This window comes from Bos indicus x Bos taurus, chromosome 5 (genome assembly GCF_003369695.1).
Source record: "Bos indicus x Bos taurus breed Angus x Brahman F1 hybrid chromosome 5, Bos_hybrid_MaternalHap_v2.0, whole genome shotgun sequence".
Lineage (NCBI taxonomy): Eukaryota > Metazoa > Chordata > Mammalia > Artiodactyla > Bovidae > Bos > Bos indicus x Bos taurus.
The window spans coordinates 45,221,511-45,237,754 of record NC_040080.1 but is presented as its reverse complement, the minus strand read 5'-3'; the positions used below and the strand labels follow the sequence as shown (position 1 = coordinate 45,237,754).

At 50.7% G+C, this 16,244-nt stretch overlaps 1 protein-coding gene across 1 annotated transcript; it reads right to left on the bottom strand.

The window, feature by feature from the left end:
- Positions 1 to 426: 426 nt before the first annotated feature.
- On the bottom strand, positions 427 to 10,690 carry TXN2 (thioredoxin 2). Its single transcript, XM_027541763.1, has 4 exons — positions 10,571 to 10,690; positions 9,496 to 9,758; positions 7,399 to 7,522; positions 427 to 1,251 (listed from the first exon to the last, which is right to left on the bottom strand). The coding sequence occupies exons 2-4, from the start codon at positions 9,756 to 9,758 to the stop codon at positions 1,138 to 1,140; spliced, it is 501 nt and encodes a 166-aa protein (XP_027397564.1). The 5' UTR covers positions 10,571 to 10,690; the 3' UTR covers positions 427 to 1,137.
- Between the last annotated feature and the right edge of the window lie 5,554 nt (positions 10,691 to 16,244).

Here is a 16,244-nt window from a genome sequence, read left to right as displayed (position 1 = left end):
CAAAGCCTCTTGAGTTCCTGCCCACACACAGGAAGGACAGCCCGCCTCCTGATGGGCTGGGATGGGCATGGGGCCGGCCAGGTTTCCCAGAGTATGTACACAGGAGTGAGCACCCGGTTAGCAGAGGTGGCCCCTGGGGATCAGTGACAAGAGCCCAGGCTTCAGAGGCAACCAGCTCTGGGCAGAAGCGTGGGCTCTGCACCCTGAGAGCCTCCATGTCCTCACCTGCATAATGGGGACCACAAACTCCCTTCTGCCTGACGTGTGTGTAAAGCCGTCCCCGAAAGAGTGGCCACCACTGACAACAGCAGTTACAGGAATGGCTGGTCAAGGGCAAGAGGGTGGTGGGGGTCGGAGGGGGAAAACAGCAGCAGCCTGGGAAGGGGTCACAAGTGCTCCCAGAGCCCAGACAGAGTGGAAGCTGGCGACAGTGCAAACCCTAGCTTTATTGGTCCGGTTTTTTCACAGTGAAGCCTCAGAGAACCAAAGGGCCAGCTAATGGTGAGGGAGTAGTGTCTTGAGCTTTCCAGAGTCAAGGGTCTACAGGACGCCCATAGCCCAACACATGTCCGCTGCCCTGGCGCCTGGGAGCAAAGAGGGAGGGGTGTCTCTGGGGGGATGGGTGTGGGCCCAGGGCCTGTTCTTCACCATGGGAGGTGGAAGGGATCACATAAAGTTCTTTATTACAGACCTACAAAAAATGAGAGAATTACATGTATTACTCTCACTTGTCTGGGTTTCTTTTTTCCTTGTCTTTTCACAAAACAGCAGCAAGAAAGAAAAATGCAGGAGGCAGGTGAGCCAGGCCCCGGGATTCAGATCAGAAGGGAGCAGGGAGGCAGGACGAAGCTGCTACTGCAGGTTGGCCCTGGGCTCTGTCCCAGCATCCCGGGAGCAGGGCCTCAAGCCCGTTTTTCAGTAGCCCTGTTCCTCGGTGGCCACCCTGGAGGGCAGCAGGTCAGGAGCACTTGGGGCTCCTATGTTTGGAGGCCTGGTCTCCAAAGCACAGGCCCACAGGGGCCAGACAGAGGAAGGAGGTGGGAGGGGCCAGCACAGAAGGGTGGTGAGTTCTACTGGGGTCCCCCCGGGACCTCGGGGCCCCGGCAGGCAGGGGCAGTCAGGATGCTTCCCTGCTTGTCAGCCAATCAGTTTCTTCAGGAAAGCCTCTAGCTGGTCTTCATCCTTGATCCCCACAAACTTGTCCACCACATCCCCATTCTTCATAGCCAGTACGGTGGGCACAGCTGACACCTGGGTGGAGAGGACAAAGGAGGTCAAGTCACTCACAAGTGAGCTCTTCTCCACATTAGCTCCAAGCTCTGGGGAGCGGGCTGCTGGCTCAGGCCTTGAAGTGACTGCCCAGAGCCACAGGCGGGGCCCCCTCCCTTTGCGCAGGGGGACTTCAGGGCCTGGAGGTCCACCCGCTGGAGCAGCTTTTCCACTGTAGGCTCCCAGCTGTACCCTTCCTCCACCAACCACATGACTGACTCACTGTCCCAGTGGTTTGGCTGGAATGACAGGAGAGATTAAAATAACCCATGCAGCTGCAGGCCCAGGCTGGGGGTGGGGAGGAGCTGAGGGGCAGCCTGGCACTCTTTAGCTGGGGGCCTTGGCCAGGTCACACCACCTTTGGAACCTTGGTGCCCTCTCCTGTGAAATGAGGATGAGTCTCGTTGGTGAAGCTTTAGGACAGAAATTAGAGGTTTGTATATAAGGCTGAGTGGTCAGGAGCTCAGGCTCTGGGGCTGGTTGATCGAATCTTGACCCATTTGGGGCGAGCCACTCCATCACTCTGAGTCTCGTGCTTTCACCAGGAAATGGAGATACTACCGGGACTTCAATTAGCGGGTATGAGGGCTGCATGGGGTAATCTAGGCAAAATCTCAGCACAGTGCCCTGCCCTGAGCACACAGGGAGCACCCCACAAATGAAGGCTACAGTGGGCACATCACAAAAGTCGAACCTAGGGCCGCGAGCAAGCTCCTCTGGCTCCCTGTAATGATGGTTAACGGGGTCCAGAAATTCACTGACTCACACTGGGAGTGTGGGAGGTGGGGCTCAGCCTTGAGAGCTGATGTTTATTTATTAGAGGGCTGGACATTCCTGGCCTGTGAAGCGTTTTCTGAAGCTCCCCCAGGGGACCTGTACAGATTACATGGTACATAAATGAGGCTGAAGACCTGCTCTGGCATGGCGCACTTTCTGCTGCCTGGGCGCCCCGCCTGGTATCTGTGGGCATTTGATGAAAAAAAAACATATAAACAGAACAAGATAAACACAGACTTTTCTTACATACAAGTTAACTACAAAGTAACAACAGTGATTTCTAAAACATACCATGTTTTCACATATTCCAAGTGCGGTCCTGCTGGTGAGTCACTTGGGAAGCCAGACTTAAGATTCAGAATGTTCTAACTGCGCACACGGCAGTTACACAACAGAAGTGCAGGCCCGACCAGTCACATCTCGGGTGCCCCACGCACTGACTGTGGCAGGCTGTGCATCCCTCTCCTAAGAGGCTTTGCATGACCTAGCCTTCAGGCCCCTTCAAGGACTGTCCTGGGGCTGCTGTGGGCAGCAACTGACACACTTCCCAGAGGCAGTGTGCAGACAGACCCACTGGCGGTGCTGGGCTGGCCACGTGTGCCCTGTCATGGTCCCACCACCGGCTCCTGTCCTTGTCACTCCTGCCCCTGGCGTGGGTGACAGCAGAAGCACAAGGATCCACCACGTGGCTGCTGGCTTCTGGGTCCAGAAGGCGCCCTCAGGATGCAGTCCCTGGAAGTGCCCCCGAGCCTGCACGTGGTCTCTTGCGCCCTCTAGTGGTCTGTGGAGGCAGTGGCCTCACACCTGGCAACTCTCCACTGAACCCCAGAGGCTCAGGCACTAACTGCTCCACTTTACTTGCTGGACCTCACCTATCCTGTGCTTCTTTAACTAAGATGAAACTGTATCTCAATGTCTGAGGAGAGGTCTGATTGTTTTTACAGGTCTTCCCTCTAAGCAGGACCCTATGCTCACTGAGGTGGCTTGGAGTAGACTGTTTTCCTCCTGAATTCTAGATGATCCCCTGTATAATAATCGCATTAGTGTAAACTCATGTACATGGTTACACATGCAGACAGTGCTGTAGCTGGGTGTACAGCAGACATGCTGCGGCTGCATCTTCATGACAACCAAGGTCTAGTCATTACTTATCAAGGGAGTTCTTTGAGGTCTGAGCCTAGACACACAGACAGACACACACAGAGCCAAGCTCCTGCCAGAGCAGGATCTCCCAGGACACTGCAGGGATACCTGAGCTATGACTGGACTCTCCTCATCCCCGAGGAGGAGGAGGTGGCTTTGCTGACCCTGAGTTCGGCTCACAAATCTGGAGGGGCTGGTGCTTGTAAAGACTGCCTTAAATGGAAGTGCACAGGGCCTTGGCACATTCTTCTGGAATGGTGATGTGAGTTTCAGGGGATTGTGGTAGAGCAAGAATTCAACTTCCCTCTCCATTCTGGTGCCACTGAGGCAGGCGAGGGGCAAGAGAAGGAATGAAAGGATGCACTAAAATGTGCTGCCTTCCTCCTGACCAGGAAGCCACGTGGAGGTGGCCCAGGCTTGGCTAAAGACCCCAGGAACCCAGGAGAGGTAACGCCTGTGTGTGTCTCCACCCCGCCCACACCGCCACTGTGCTTGGCGCCCTGCCTTGTCCTCTCCTGTCTCAGCCCAGTTTCCTCTATTTGTGAACTGCTAAGGACCTCCTGGCGGAGAAGGCAATGGCACCCTACTCCAGTACTCTTGCCTGGAAAACCCCATGGGCGGAGGAGCCTGATAGGCTGCAGTCCACGGGGTCTCACAGAGTCGGACACAACTGAAGCGACTTAGCAGCAGCAGCAGCAGCAAGGACCTCCTGCAGACAGCCGCAGCACTTGCTATTGATAAGTCGCTAAGTTACTATGTATTACTTCAGAAGTACTATGTATTACTTCAGTAATGCTGAAATACTATGATTCAATGAACTGTCTGTGAGGTTATGGTGGCAGTGGTGGTTTAGTTGCTAAGTTGTGTCCGACTCTTGTGACCCCGTGGACTGTAGCCTGCCAGGCTCCTCTGCCCATGGGATTCTCCAGGCAAGAATACTGGAGTGGGCTGCCATTTCCTTCTCCACTGTGAGGTTATATGGACCATTAAAAAAATTTCAAACAAAAAACCCAAACAATGTACCCCAAATGTTGGCAGTGATTTGTTTGGATAGTAAGATTACTGCTATTTGGTTGTTCTGAAAATGCTGTTTAAAGGGCATTCTCTGTAAGATGAGATAAATAATGAAACTCCACGTGTGAGGTGAATATCAGAAGCCCCAGAGAACAGCATTAAGGGTCAAGGTCCACACCCCGAGCCACTCTTTCTCTGCAGAGTCTGAACAATCGGGGGAATGCCCAGCCAGAGAACCTGAGGAGCTGGGGAAGAAGAGGGCCCTTCACTTGGCCAACTCAGGGCAGTGTGTGTGTGTGGCGGGGGGAGGCACACCCCAAGGCCCTGGGCGACTTTCCCTCCTCTCTCCTTTGGGAGATGGTGAAATTTTAGGGTGGATAGTTAATGGAAACATAGAGTGTGGTGGCAGGGGAGAGGAATTTGTGCAAGAAGGAGACACACCCTGGGAGTGTGTGCTGGGCTCGAGAGTGGCAGAAGAGTTTGGGGAGAAGCCCCTAATTCCCTGAATATGACTTAAAGCAGCTTCTCCAAGTTCATTCACCATTTGGAAAAGGCCTTCAGGCCTTGGAGGAAGCTGTCCCAGGAGGAACTATGGATCCCTTAGCTGAGACGTCCTCAGACTCTCTTCCAAAACACCAGGTGTGAAGGAAGGAAGGACGGGGGTAGGGGAGGGGTCAGGAAGAATCACTGAGGGAGCTTCCTAAGCCAACAATGACCTGGCAACTGGTCAGCTCAGGACCTGGCAAGACCAAAATGCTGTGTCCAGGTGACAGGGCCCAGCAGCCTTGAGGTCCCTCTGTATGACCCATGTACTCTCTGGACGGTGGACAGAGAAGACCCTACAAGAGGACCCCTCCCCTGCCACACACTTTCCAGGCTTAACCACAGGATTTCAGGGCCAGGCTTAACCACAGGATTACCAGGAACGCAGACTCCCAGCAATGCTGGCAAGGTGCTCCTGGGAATTCTCATCACCTGTGTGACCACAGCTGGAGGAACTGGGTTATCCCTTGTAACCTTATAGTTACCACAGCTCCTGGGGCACTGGATGTCAGTGCTTGGGATGTGTCAGCCTAAGTTCTATTGGCTGAGACCAAAGCTGTGGTATCAGGAGGGAGGGAGCCTAAGACACGTGAAGTCTGTCTGTCCTCCTGGGGTGGCCAGAAGCTCCAGCCCTGAACTCACACTGGAAGGCCACACCCACTCCCACAGCTCCCGTGGGTCTCTGGGGAAGGATGGACAAGCAATGAAAGCTGGGGGCCCCTAAATGGCCAGACCAGTGCCTCCCTGACTGAACGATCAGTGGGAAAGCTGAGCCCTGTAAGCCGCTCTGGTCACCCAGTGCTGTGGGCAGTCTTACTGGGGTATCATCCCCCCAACCACCTGCAGTCATCATCCGTGGCTTTGCCTGCCCAGCATCTCTTGCCCTTGCCGCTGGTCAGGGCAGCCCGGCTTTCCTTGAGGGACCACTCCCAGCCCCAGGTCCAGGTCTGGGGCAGCCAGCCTATTCTCACCCTGCCCCCACCCATTCCTGCCACAGGGACTGTGGAGGACAGGCACCTCTACTTGATCTGGTCTCAAGGGAATCAAACATGGACTTCTAAAGTCTGAGAAAGGGAGAGGCCACCTCTTTCATCACTACTACCAAGAAAGAGTGAAGGTTCACTATGGCCAGATCCAGATATTTCAAGAGAACCAGAAATATGGATTTTCACATGAAATCTTCTTTGTTTTAAATACTAGCATCCAGCCCATTACTAAAAAAAAACCAAACAAACCACTTTGAGGGCCAGACCAGCCAGCCCAATCAAGTCGCTGAGCCAGATGTGACCCACAGGCCACCAGGTATGTGACCTTGGCTCTGTAATGACTGTCTTCAGCATGGCTATTCAGGCTCCTCCCAATGTGGCCGAAGTCAGCCTTCCCAGCCTCCTGTTTGCTCACTCCTTGCTCAGCCCTTCACCCTGGCCAACCAGCCACAATGGACCACTCCCTGTTCTCCAAAGACAGGTCTCCATGGCCCAGAGGATGCCTTACATCCACATATTTCCTGCTCCTCTTCCTCTGGCCCACTCTGCACCAGGCATGCAGGCCCTGATGTTCTCTGAGCAAATGTGTGAGACCCTGACCTTATGGTCTTTGTAAAAGATATCTGCTCTGCCAGAATCCACCTCCAAAGAGCTGCATTGCTCATTCTTTACTCCTTCCAGGTCTCTGCTCAGATGATGCTTTTCAGTGAGGCCTTCCCTACCCAACCCTTTAAAAAAAGGAAACCCTCCCTGCCCTAGGCCCAGCACTTCCACCTGCTCTTCTTGATTTCTTTTTTCCCAGGACACTTATTATCTGAAACAGGGAACAGTGACCTGTGGCCCACAAGTCTAACCCGCCACCTGGAATTTTGTAAATGAGTTTTCTGGCACATGGCCGTGCCCATTCATTTAGATTCTATGGTTACCCTTGAGCTACCAGACAGGTGAGCATTTGCAACAGAGACCAGTGTCCTACAAAGCCTCAAACAGGTACCATCTTGTCCTTTAGAGAACAAGTTTGTGGATGCCCAATCTAAAACACTAGCACTCAGGCTCCACGAAGGCAGGGACTCTGTCAGTTCTGTTCACTGCTGCATCCTCAGCCCCGAGTCACAGCCCTGGCATTGAAGGCACTCTGGATACATGTCTGCTGAAGAAATGGACAAGTCAATCAAACACGGGAGAGCAGCTCATGTCTTCGTGTCTGTGTGCTCTTGGCCCTGCCTTCTTCTCTGTGCATTCTTCACGGCTCCGCTCAGAGGGTCCCTCTAATGTGACACATTCCTTGTCCCCTCTACCTCCCTCCCTGTTCCCCTTGGAACAAGGAGCTCATCTTGTTTGTGCCAGAATCATGTACGCCTGGCACACTGCAGGGACAGATGGATGAATCCATGAATGAGGGTGGGCCATCAACTTCCTGAGACTCAGAGAAAAACCCAGTGTTTGGGGTCATACATCCCAGTTCCTAAAGGTATTGAAGAGAGACAGGAGGCTCAGAGGGTTAATGGAGTCACAGCTGCAAAGTGCTCTAAACCCCTGAGAGCTCTAGAAAGAATCAGGACACCCCCTTACTGACTCCCTGCTGGTCCCTAAGACATTTCCAGCTACCCCGTGACCCCAAGCACCCTCACCAGTTGCCCTGTAGCAATCCCCTGCCGATCCATACCTCATACTCAAGGGCGAGGTCTGTGTGGTCATCGATATCCACTTTGGCCATCACCACCTTTCCATGCTGCTTGGCCACCACCTTCTCTAACCGGGGCCCCAGGATCTTGCAGGGACCACACCATCTTGGAAGGGGAGAAAGAAGCATCCCATCACAGAAGTGCTCGCCCAACGATCTATAGTCCTCTAGGACCTTCCCTCGTCCTGTGTCTTTCTGCTGGACCCTCTCCCCTTGTCACCTCTCCCTACAGTGTGTGAATATTAACCTGCGATGCTGACAGGCTGGTTAATTACAGGAGACTCTGCAACTAGGGAATTTTCACAGGTCCTGGATTTCTAATAACACGGGCCTCATCCTAAGACTCTTAGAAAGGGTATTTCTTAGAAATGGGATTTGAAGTTAAAACGTTTAGGTTCAAAGACAGCTTCCTCACCAATCAGCTGATTATTCTGAAGCCTCAGTCTCCTCATGTGAAAGAGACTGTGGCTGTCAAAGCTCTGATGATAAATTAACTAAGATGATGTGGATAAATGTGTTTTGTAAGCTGTGGAGTTACTTCAAACACCTCACAGCCTCAGAACTAAGGGAGCAGAAACCAGTGGCTATGGAGTTTCATGACATGCCAGTCACGGCACCAGGACCTCCTCAGTTTTTACTACTCAAAACCCTCAACCCAGCAAAGAAAAAAAAAATCTTCCTAAGAAACTGAGGCCCATACAAGTTCCCAGAACTGTGCAAGGTCTGGGACTGCATCCAAGACTGTGTTCCAAGGGTCCTCTTTGAGGCCTGGGTTACTCTGTGATCCCTGAGGCCCTGGGTCAACTGCCATGACTGCACTGGACACAGATGTTGCCCTCCAAGTGGTAAGCCTAGGCTGTTATCCCTAAGTATGTGGCACTAAGGACAGTGGCTGGCACTCAGTGAACAAACTCACCCCTTGCTTTCTTGGTGGGGAAGAAGATGAGGCATCAGCCAACTCTTTATGCATCTTGGAAGCCCTCTCTGGTGTGCTCACCAGACCAGGATGGCAGGATAGCTCTGCCTTCCATGAATCCTTGGTTGGTGACTCCCATTTTATTCTTAGTCTTTAAAACCCTTCGCATTCAGATATTCCAACAAATGAACTCACAACACCTAAAAAGCCAGTCTGCAAGACTTTATCTCCTACCACAAATGAAGACAAGAAGCAACAAGGCCACCACATGGTCTGCCCAAGGTAACATGGTGAGTCAGAGAAAGAATAGGAACGAAAGCAAAAGAATCTGTCAGTGGTTTGCCCAGAAGGCCTTCCAACTTTTAACTCAGGCTACACTGGTTCCTTTCAGGCTGCCCTACTCTGAGGGGTTTGTCCAGTAGTTTTGGAGTCAGGCATCGAGCCAGGTCTCAAAGGTCTAGAAATGAAGAAGGCCAGGCCAACCACCAGAAGACCATAGGCACTTAAATATCCCTAAAACAAACTCATACAGCATTGGAAAGAAACTCTCTGCCCATGGACTGCAAGTGTGGGCACCACTGCAATGGCACTGAAAACTTTTTGCCAGCCCTTTCCAGTCTGGATGGCAAGAGTTAGTTAAAATAAAACTAACCCTCTGCAGGGATCTGTATATGTTTGGTATACACCAAAGGTCAGATGATGCTAGAGGCATGTTTTTCCTGATTTGGTTCAAGCTGAAAATGACCTGAGCCTCTTGGGTAGTGAGATACAGAATATAAGTGCTTCCAAGCACTAATCATAGTGAGTTGTTTTTTTTTTAAGTTATTTTTAATTGAAAGATAACTGTTTAACAATATTGCATTGATTTGTGTCATACATCAATATGAATCAGCCATAGACATACAGAGTTTACAAGACTGTTTACTAGTCTGTCTCCTATCAAACTGCACGTAATCTTTGAGAGAAGGGACTGGGTCTCCTCAACCTTTGCAATGAGTCTACGTATGTTGTTGTTGTTCATTCACTTAGTTGTATCTGACTTTTTGTGACCTCGAGTCAATGTATGAGAAGTATCAAATGGAGTACTGAGACACAGAAGCCTCTCAATAAACAAATACCTGAATAAGTGATACCCCAGTCTTCCGTGAACCCCCAGGACTCACTGTGCATGGAAATCCACAACCACTGGTGTCTCACTATTGACAACTCGGTCTTGAAAATCAGGTCCATCCTGGATGTTAAAGGTTGTTGAACAGACTCTGGTGGTGTATATAGACCGGGCTTGGCTGGGTGTTACTGTCAGGTAACCAGGACTGTACTGTGGGGTCTGCAGGGCCCTGGAGGCGACGGGTGCCCACCGACTCTGAGAGGGCTTCCCGGAGATTATGGAGGTCAGGAACCTCCTCAGAAGAAGTCGCTGAGCCATCTGTGAGGGGAAGAGGCAGGGACAGTGGGGGCAGTCAACACATCAAGAAATAATAATAATAAAAAGGTATGTGGGAGTACCGTGGTGGTGGTGGTGGGGGTGGGGTTCAAGATGCAGGACCAGAAGTAAAACGCCGGAAAATAATACATAAGATTTCTGGAATAGAGGTGAGTAAAGAATGAGAATCAAAGGGAAGGAATCAATAACCATCATAGGTTAAAAAAAAAAAAAAAAACCAGTACAAGAAAACTGGGTCGACAACCAACGAATCAAGATATTATGGAATTACAATAGAAGAGGAGGAACCAATATTTACAGAGCATCCGCTAACAGTCAGGTATCTTACATACATTAGTAACATATACATATCAACCTTGCAAAGGTTTCAATAACGCTATCACTCAAAAGGATTCCGAGGCTCAGGTAAATTGTGACATGCCCAAAATACATTATTAAATAAGAGTCAACAACAGAACCCAAGGCGGTCTGAGAAATTCTTACTCTATCGATTACTCTTCTTAAAAGTGTTTAATGGAAAATTAAAGACAAAGAGAGGGTTGTCAAAGGATCAGGAAAGAGGAACCACAACAATTCAGGGAGCAACGAAGAGGCATGGGGGCAGGAGTGTGGGGGAACTAAAAAGGAGGGACATGTGTGTAGAAGGAACTGGGAACTGGACGCCAGCAGGGACCCCGGCTCCTCGGAAAGCAGGTTCCCCCCTCCAGGGTCTCCGCCCGCCGGCCCGCACAGGAAAACGCCCGCAGTGTGCCTCAGCCGCAACACCACCTCGAGCCACCCCAAGGGCCTCCTACCTCCCTGCAGCGAGAGCAGAGGGATGCACAGCGGGTCCCTCCGCACCGGTCAAGGGCACTTCTGTTGTCACTTCCTGAGGGGGCGAGCCTTTACCGTCACTTCCGGGGACAGGCAACCTAGAACACGTCTTTCCGCAACGCGAGGGAAGACGGGGGCGGAGCCTCAGTTGAAAACCGGAAGAAAAGGACTCCTGGAGGAAGAAACCGGAAGTGGGGCCGTTATTTAGGGGAGAGACCGGAAGGGGCGTGTCTTCAGAGGAGGAACCGGAAGAGACAGGCAGGCCGAAGAGGAGGAGCCGGAAGAGGAAGAGAAGGAGGAGCGGGCGTCCGCAAGGTACTGGCTGTAGAGAAGGGCGGGAGGTGTGGTTCCGGAGTTTGCAAACTCTTGCCCTATCGGCCGTACAACATCGACCACTCCTTTGTCTCATTGCCTCGGTGCTTCTTTGGAGCCAAAGAGGGCGGTTTGTGGCCCTTGTCTGTCACAAGCGATTGTATAACCTCAGGGTTTGGGGCAAGTCACCCTGCCCCTGGGGGCTTCAGTTTCCCAATATGTGACATGAAAGGCTATACTTATTCTCCCCCCAGGACCCTCAAGCTCGTCTCTTTGGAGTGCTGGGGAACTGGGCCCAGACTAGATACCAGATGGCGATGTTACTTGGAGGGCTTGCCTTTGAGGCCCCACGTAAAGTGTGATGACCTGTGAACCTGCTTGGGCCTGGGTCTTGCTTGCACATCTGTTGTCACTGTCATGGACAACAGGGGTTTAGGCACGTGTGTCCCAGGCTGGTGTCACAGTCACCCCATGTCTCTCCTGCACCCTGTACCTTACCTTATAACCTGTTCTGTGAATACATCAGTGCCTTTTCCTTCCTCCTTGCCTTTGCTTAATTTGAATTTTTTTTCCCTCTGTCCATTTGGTAGAATACCTACTCATCACCTCTTATTTGAGCAACATTTCTTGCCTCCGTCTCCCTGGTGCTTTGTCCAGAACTTTGACACGTTGCACAGTGTCTGTCTTCCAGGAGATCGTGTGCTTCCTGAGAGTAGGGATTTGTAGCTTTTACACATTTCCATAGGCCCAGCACCAACCTGATATAGTGCCTGACTCACAGAGAATGTGCCATAGATGCTTATTAAAGTGCATATCTTTTGATATCCCAGAGAATGGTTCACAGTCTGAGTGGTTATATGACTTGCCCAAGGTCATGAAGCAGGTAAATTGGCAGAGCCCCATCTCTCACACCTCCATTTCAATCTACACTCCAGCCAGTGGGAATCATTATTTCATAGTTTGCTTAAATCTCTCTTGTATGCTTGTGCTCTGTAGTTGCTACTCCCAATGACTGGAAGGCTTTTCTCTCTACTGTCCATCTGAGGAAATGCTGCCAGCTACCAGGTTAGGCATCATCTCTGGGGACACATACCTGATGCTCTTCGAGTGGGGTTAAATTGCCTCCACTGGGCTTCCACAGCCCCTGTGCATCTATCAATCAGTCACGCATTCAGTGCTCGAGTTTGCTTCTGTTTACTCCTCACTCACTATTCTGTCAACAGCTGGTGGTCTCTGTCTCTCCGTTGCTTACTTTGGAATACAGCTGTGTGTTGTTGTGCACGTGTGCTCAGTCGTGTCCGACTTTTGCGACCCCGTGGACTAGAACCCGCCAGTCATCTCCATCTATGGAATTTTCCCAGCAAGAATACTGGAGTGGGTTGCCATTATATCCTCTAGGGGAATCTTCCTGACCCAGGGATTGAACCTGCCTTTCCTGCCTTGGCAGGTGGATTCTTTACCACTGAGCCACTTGGGAATCCCTGGAAGGCAACTGTGCTCACCGCTATACCACCAACATGCTGATTTTGGGGCTTGGATCATCATAGTGGGTGCTCAGTGAGTATGTGTTCCAAGAACAAAGAACAGGGACCCAAATCATACCTTTGACTCCAGATCCTATTTTCCCTACCACATTGCATGGGCTAGTTGTGCCTTTCCAAAGTCATTGCCATGTTTTCCTCCAGTTCATTTTGGCCACATCATGCTGTTATTTGTTCTCTGTCCAACTGGCAGGTTCACTGGCTCACTCCCCAGGCAGGCAGGGCCACAGCCACAGCTGTTCAGGGACCTTCCTCTGGGATAGGGTGATGACCTCCTTGGAACAGGTCTACATTCCCTGGTCAGCCTTCCACTAAATAGAGTCTCTTATCTGTTGTGGGCAGAAGACCAGGGACGGGCATGGGCAGGCATGGTCTCCTCCACCTTGTCTGAGCTCTTGTTTTTGCCTCTGCCTCCACCTAGGACTGGAGCCAACAGTGATGATCTGTAGCGGGACCCCAGACCCCCTGCCTCGCCTGAGGTCAGCGTCCGTTGGTGCAGCTGTTGCTGTTAATGCCAGATGCCATCTGGCAGGGGCGCTCCCATCCTGACTGTTTTCATTTCTGTTTTTCTGTATCTTCAGTGCTTTATCTTCCAGGGCCTCTTTGTTCAGTCGCTAAGTCACGTCCACCTCTTTGTGACGCCGTGGATTGCAGCTCACCTGGCTTCCCTCTCCTTCTAATTAACCCTGTTGAGCATTTCCACAGCATTTTCTAGAAGGTCAATTTCCCTGATTAATCCACATCCTGAATTCCAAAGGAGGACCAATCCTGTTTATCCTCACTCCATAGTCACTGCACCTCCATTGACCTCAGGCTTCTCTGCTGAGAAATGGGAAGAAGGAGGCCTTCCTCCTAGAGGGCTGTGAGGTTGCAAGAAGGATGGAGCGCAGGGTCTGGCACGTTGTTAGTGCCTGATGATGAAGGTGTCTTCTTCCACCTGCAGGGTGAGAACCTGGGAGAGGGTGGCATTCACAGTGGGCTGCAGAGGGGCTGGAGAGGGGCTTCCCAGCCCTGTGGGGGGTCCACCTGCTCAGCCAGAGCTGACCTGTCCTGGCTCTGGTTCAGTTACGAGGCAGGCTCAGGGCTCAGATGTGAGGGGAGGAGAAGGAAGCTAGGACTGGCAGTCTGAGCTAGAGTACAGCTTCTGCCCTCTTACTTACGTACTGCAGGGTTTTTCAACCTGTGGTATGTGAGCCACCTGTGGGTTTGAGAATTCAATTTAGTGGGTTGTGAAAGTCGCTCAATCGTGTCCGACTCTTTGCGACCCCATGGACTATACAGTCCACGGAATTCTCCAGGCCAGAATACTGGAGTGGGTAGCTGTTCCCTTCTCCAGGGGATCTTCCCAGCCCAGGGATAGAACCCAGTCTCCCATATTGCAGATGGATTCTTTACCATCTGAGCCACCAGGGAAGTGGGTTGTGATCAGCTTTTAAAAAAACAATCATGGGACTTCGCTGGAGGTCCAGTGGTTAAGACTCCTCACTTCCACTGCAGGGGGTGCAGGTTCAGCCCCTGGTCTGGGAACTAAGATCTCATATGCTATGTGGCACAGCCAAAAAATAATAAAAGAAAATCAGACTTTTTCAGAGTACATTGCATATTTTAAGTATTATTTTGTGAAATATTTCTTGGTGTTATGTCGACATATCTTTGTGTCCTAGGTTGTGATAAAGAATGTATTTCTTACTGTGGATCATGGTCAAAGGGTTTGAAAGCTACCGATCTATTGAAGAGTTACCAAACATCTGACACTGTTCTGAACACCCTTTATGTATTAATTCATTTACCCTACAACCCTGTAAGGTTGTTACTGTTACAGCCCTTGTCTTAGAGATAGAGAAAATGAGTCACATAGAGGTTAGGTATCTTGTCCAGAGTCATCCATATAGTAGGAGGTGGAAGCTTAAAGGTGATGTACTTCCCCTAGCAAGGATTTAATTTAACCTGAGACATTTAATTTAACCTCTTCCCCACCCACCCCTAGGACCAGCCAGCCAATCTAGGGCACCAGAGGGCAGTGTCAGGCTCAAACCCTTGCAGCTGGTGGTGAGGCAGGTGGGCAGCAGCAGTTTTCAGCCGTGGCTCTAAGGAGAGGCGCCCACACGGTGGCAATATGGTCTCGCAGCCTCCCCTAGGGCTGGCCACCATCGCGGGATCACAGCTACCTTAAGTCTTCAGGGGACAAGGCCGTGGTACAGGTGCCTCTCGGAGACCATGTGTTTGGGGATTTCATGGCTGGAGGGAGGTACCTTAAAATAAAACACAAAGACAGAGATGGTGGGTCACAGTCTAAATTGATAGTGAGTTTCTCTTCAGGAGGTGTTGCTCCTGGAGTATCTTTGCTTTTTGTCTTTTGTGTGTTTTTTAAAGCACTGTTGCAGAACAATTAGAATTGTGACTTATGTTTTGCAATTCAGGAAGCTGGTTTCATGTGATTCATGTTCTGTCACGTTTCCAACAATTACACAATGTCCCCTCACCCCTTTCTGAATATGAAGACGAGCCTGAAACAGTGACAGTACCCTTAACTCCTAGACTGGCAGGAGCGCCCTCCTGGGACGGTAGGTCTGGAGTGTCATGGCTGTGATGTGGTGGTGGGGGGTGGTATATGTTATTACCTCCCTTGCCCACCCCGTGTCCTCAGGAGACACATACAGGCTGGGCACCAGGGCTCATTCTAGATTCCACTCGCTGTTGAGGTGAGGCTCCTCACGTGTTCCTGTCTGGTCAGGTCTGGTGGCTCAGATTCTGTCTGGCAGGGCAAAACCTGCAGCTGTGAGATGCTGTGGAAGGGTTGCAAATGAGGACCTTTCTTGGCCAAATGCTTCCTTCACCCTGTGGCGCATTCCTCTTCCCGGTCTTCAAACTGGAGCAGCCATAGGGTAGAAAAATAAGCCCTAGGCCCCAATTTGAACCACATCCTTCTTCACCTGCTCTGCCCATGACCCACTGCCTGACCTTGAGCACTTTGGTCAACCCTTCTGGCATCGTTCCTTATCTGTATGAAGTTCTAACAATGCTTACTCCACAGAAAGGTTAAGAACTTTCATAATAAGGAAATAATGGCCAGCACATCTGTGGTCCTTAACAGATGACTTCCAAATGTTCTAGCACTTTTCATATTTCAACTCATTTTATCCTCACAGTAAGCAGAATACTGTTATTAGTCTCCTTTTACAGCAAAATACTGTTACAGTTGCATTTTGTATTTTATAGGAGAGAAACTGAGGTCCTGAAAGGATAAATAACTTACCCTAGATCATGAATCAAGCAAAGGGTAGGGCTGGGACTCACCCAGGCAGACTGGCCCCAGGAGGTGTGTGCGTAGCCCTCTAGTTCTACTATGTATTTCATATTATCTTTAAATAAAACATAGTCTGTAAATACTCTTTGAAGAGGTAGCCTTTATTGTAAATAGTCTTTTTTGTTGTTGTTGTTGTTGCACTGTGTAGCTTGTGGGAAATTAGTTCCCCCACCAGGGATCAAACCGGGGCCCCTGGCAATAAAAGCTCTGAGTCCTAACCACTGGATTGCCAGGGAAGACCCCCAGACCTCACATCTTGATAGGAGTTGTATAAGTTTTATTATTATTGTTAATTTTATTTTTTGCTGTACCACATGGCATGTGGGAACTTAGTTCCCAACTAGGAATTGAACCCCCACCCCTGCAGTGGAAACTTGGAACCTTAACCACTGGACTGCTAGGGAAGTCCTGTTGTAGAATTTTTGGCCATCTTTATTCTACCGCAGCGTCTCACAGCAGAGGCTTCAGGGTGCCTCTTCTCCTGGTAGACTGAGT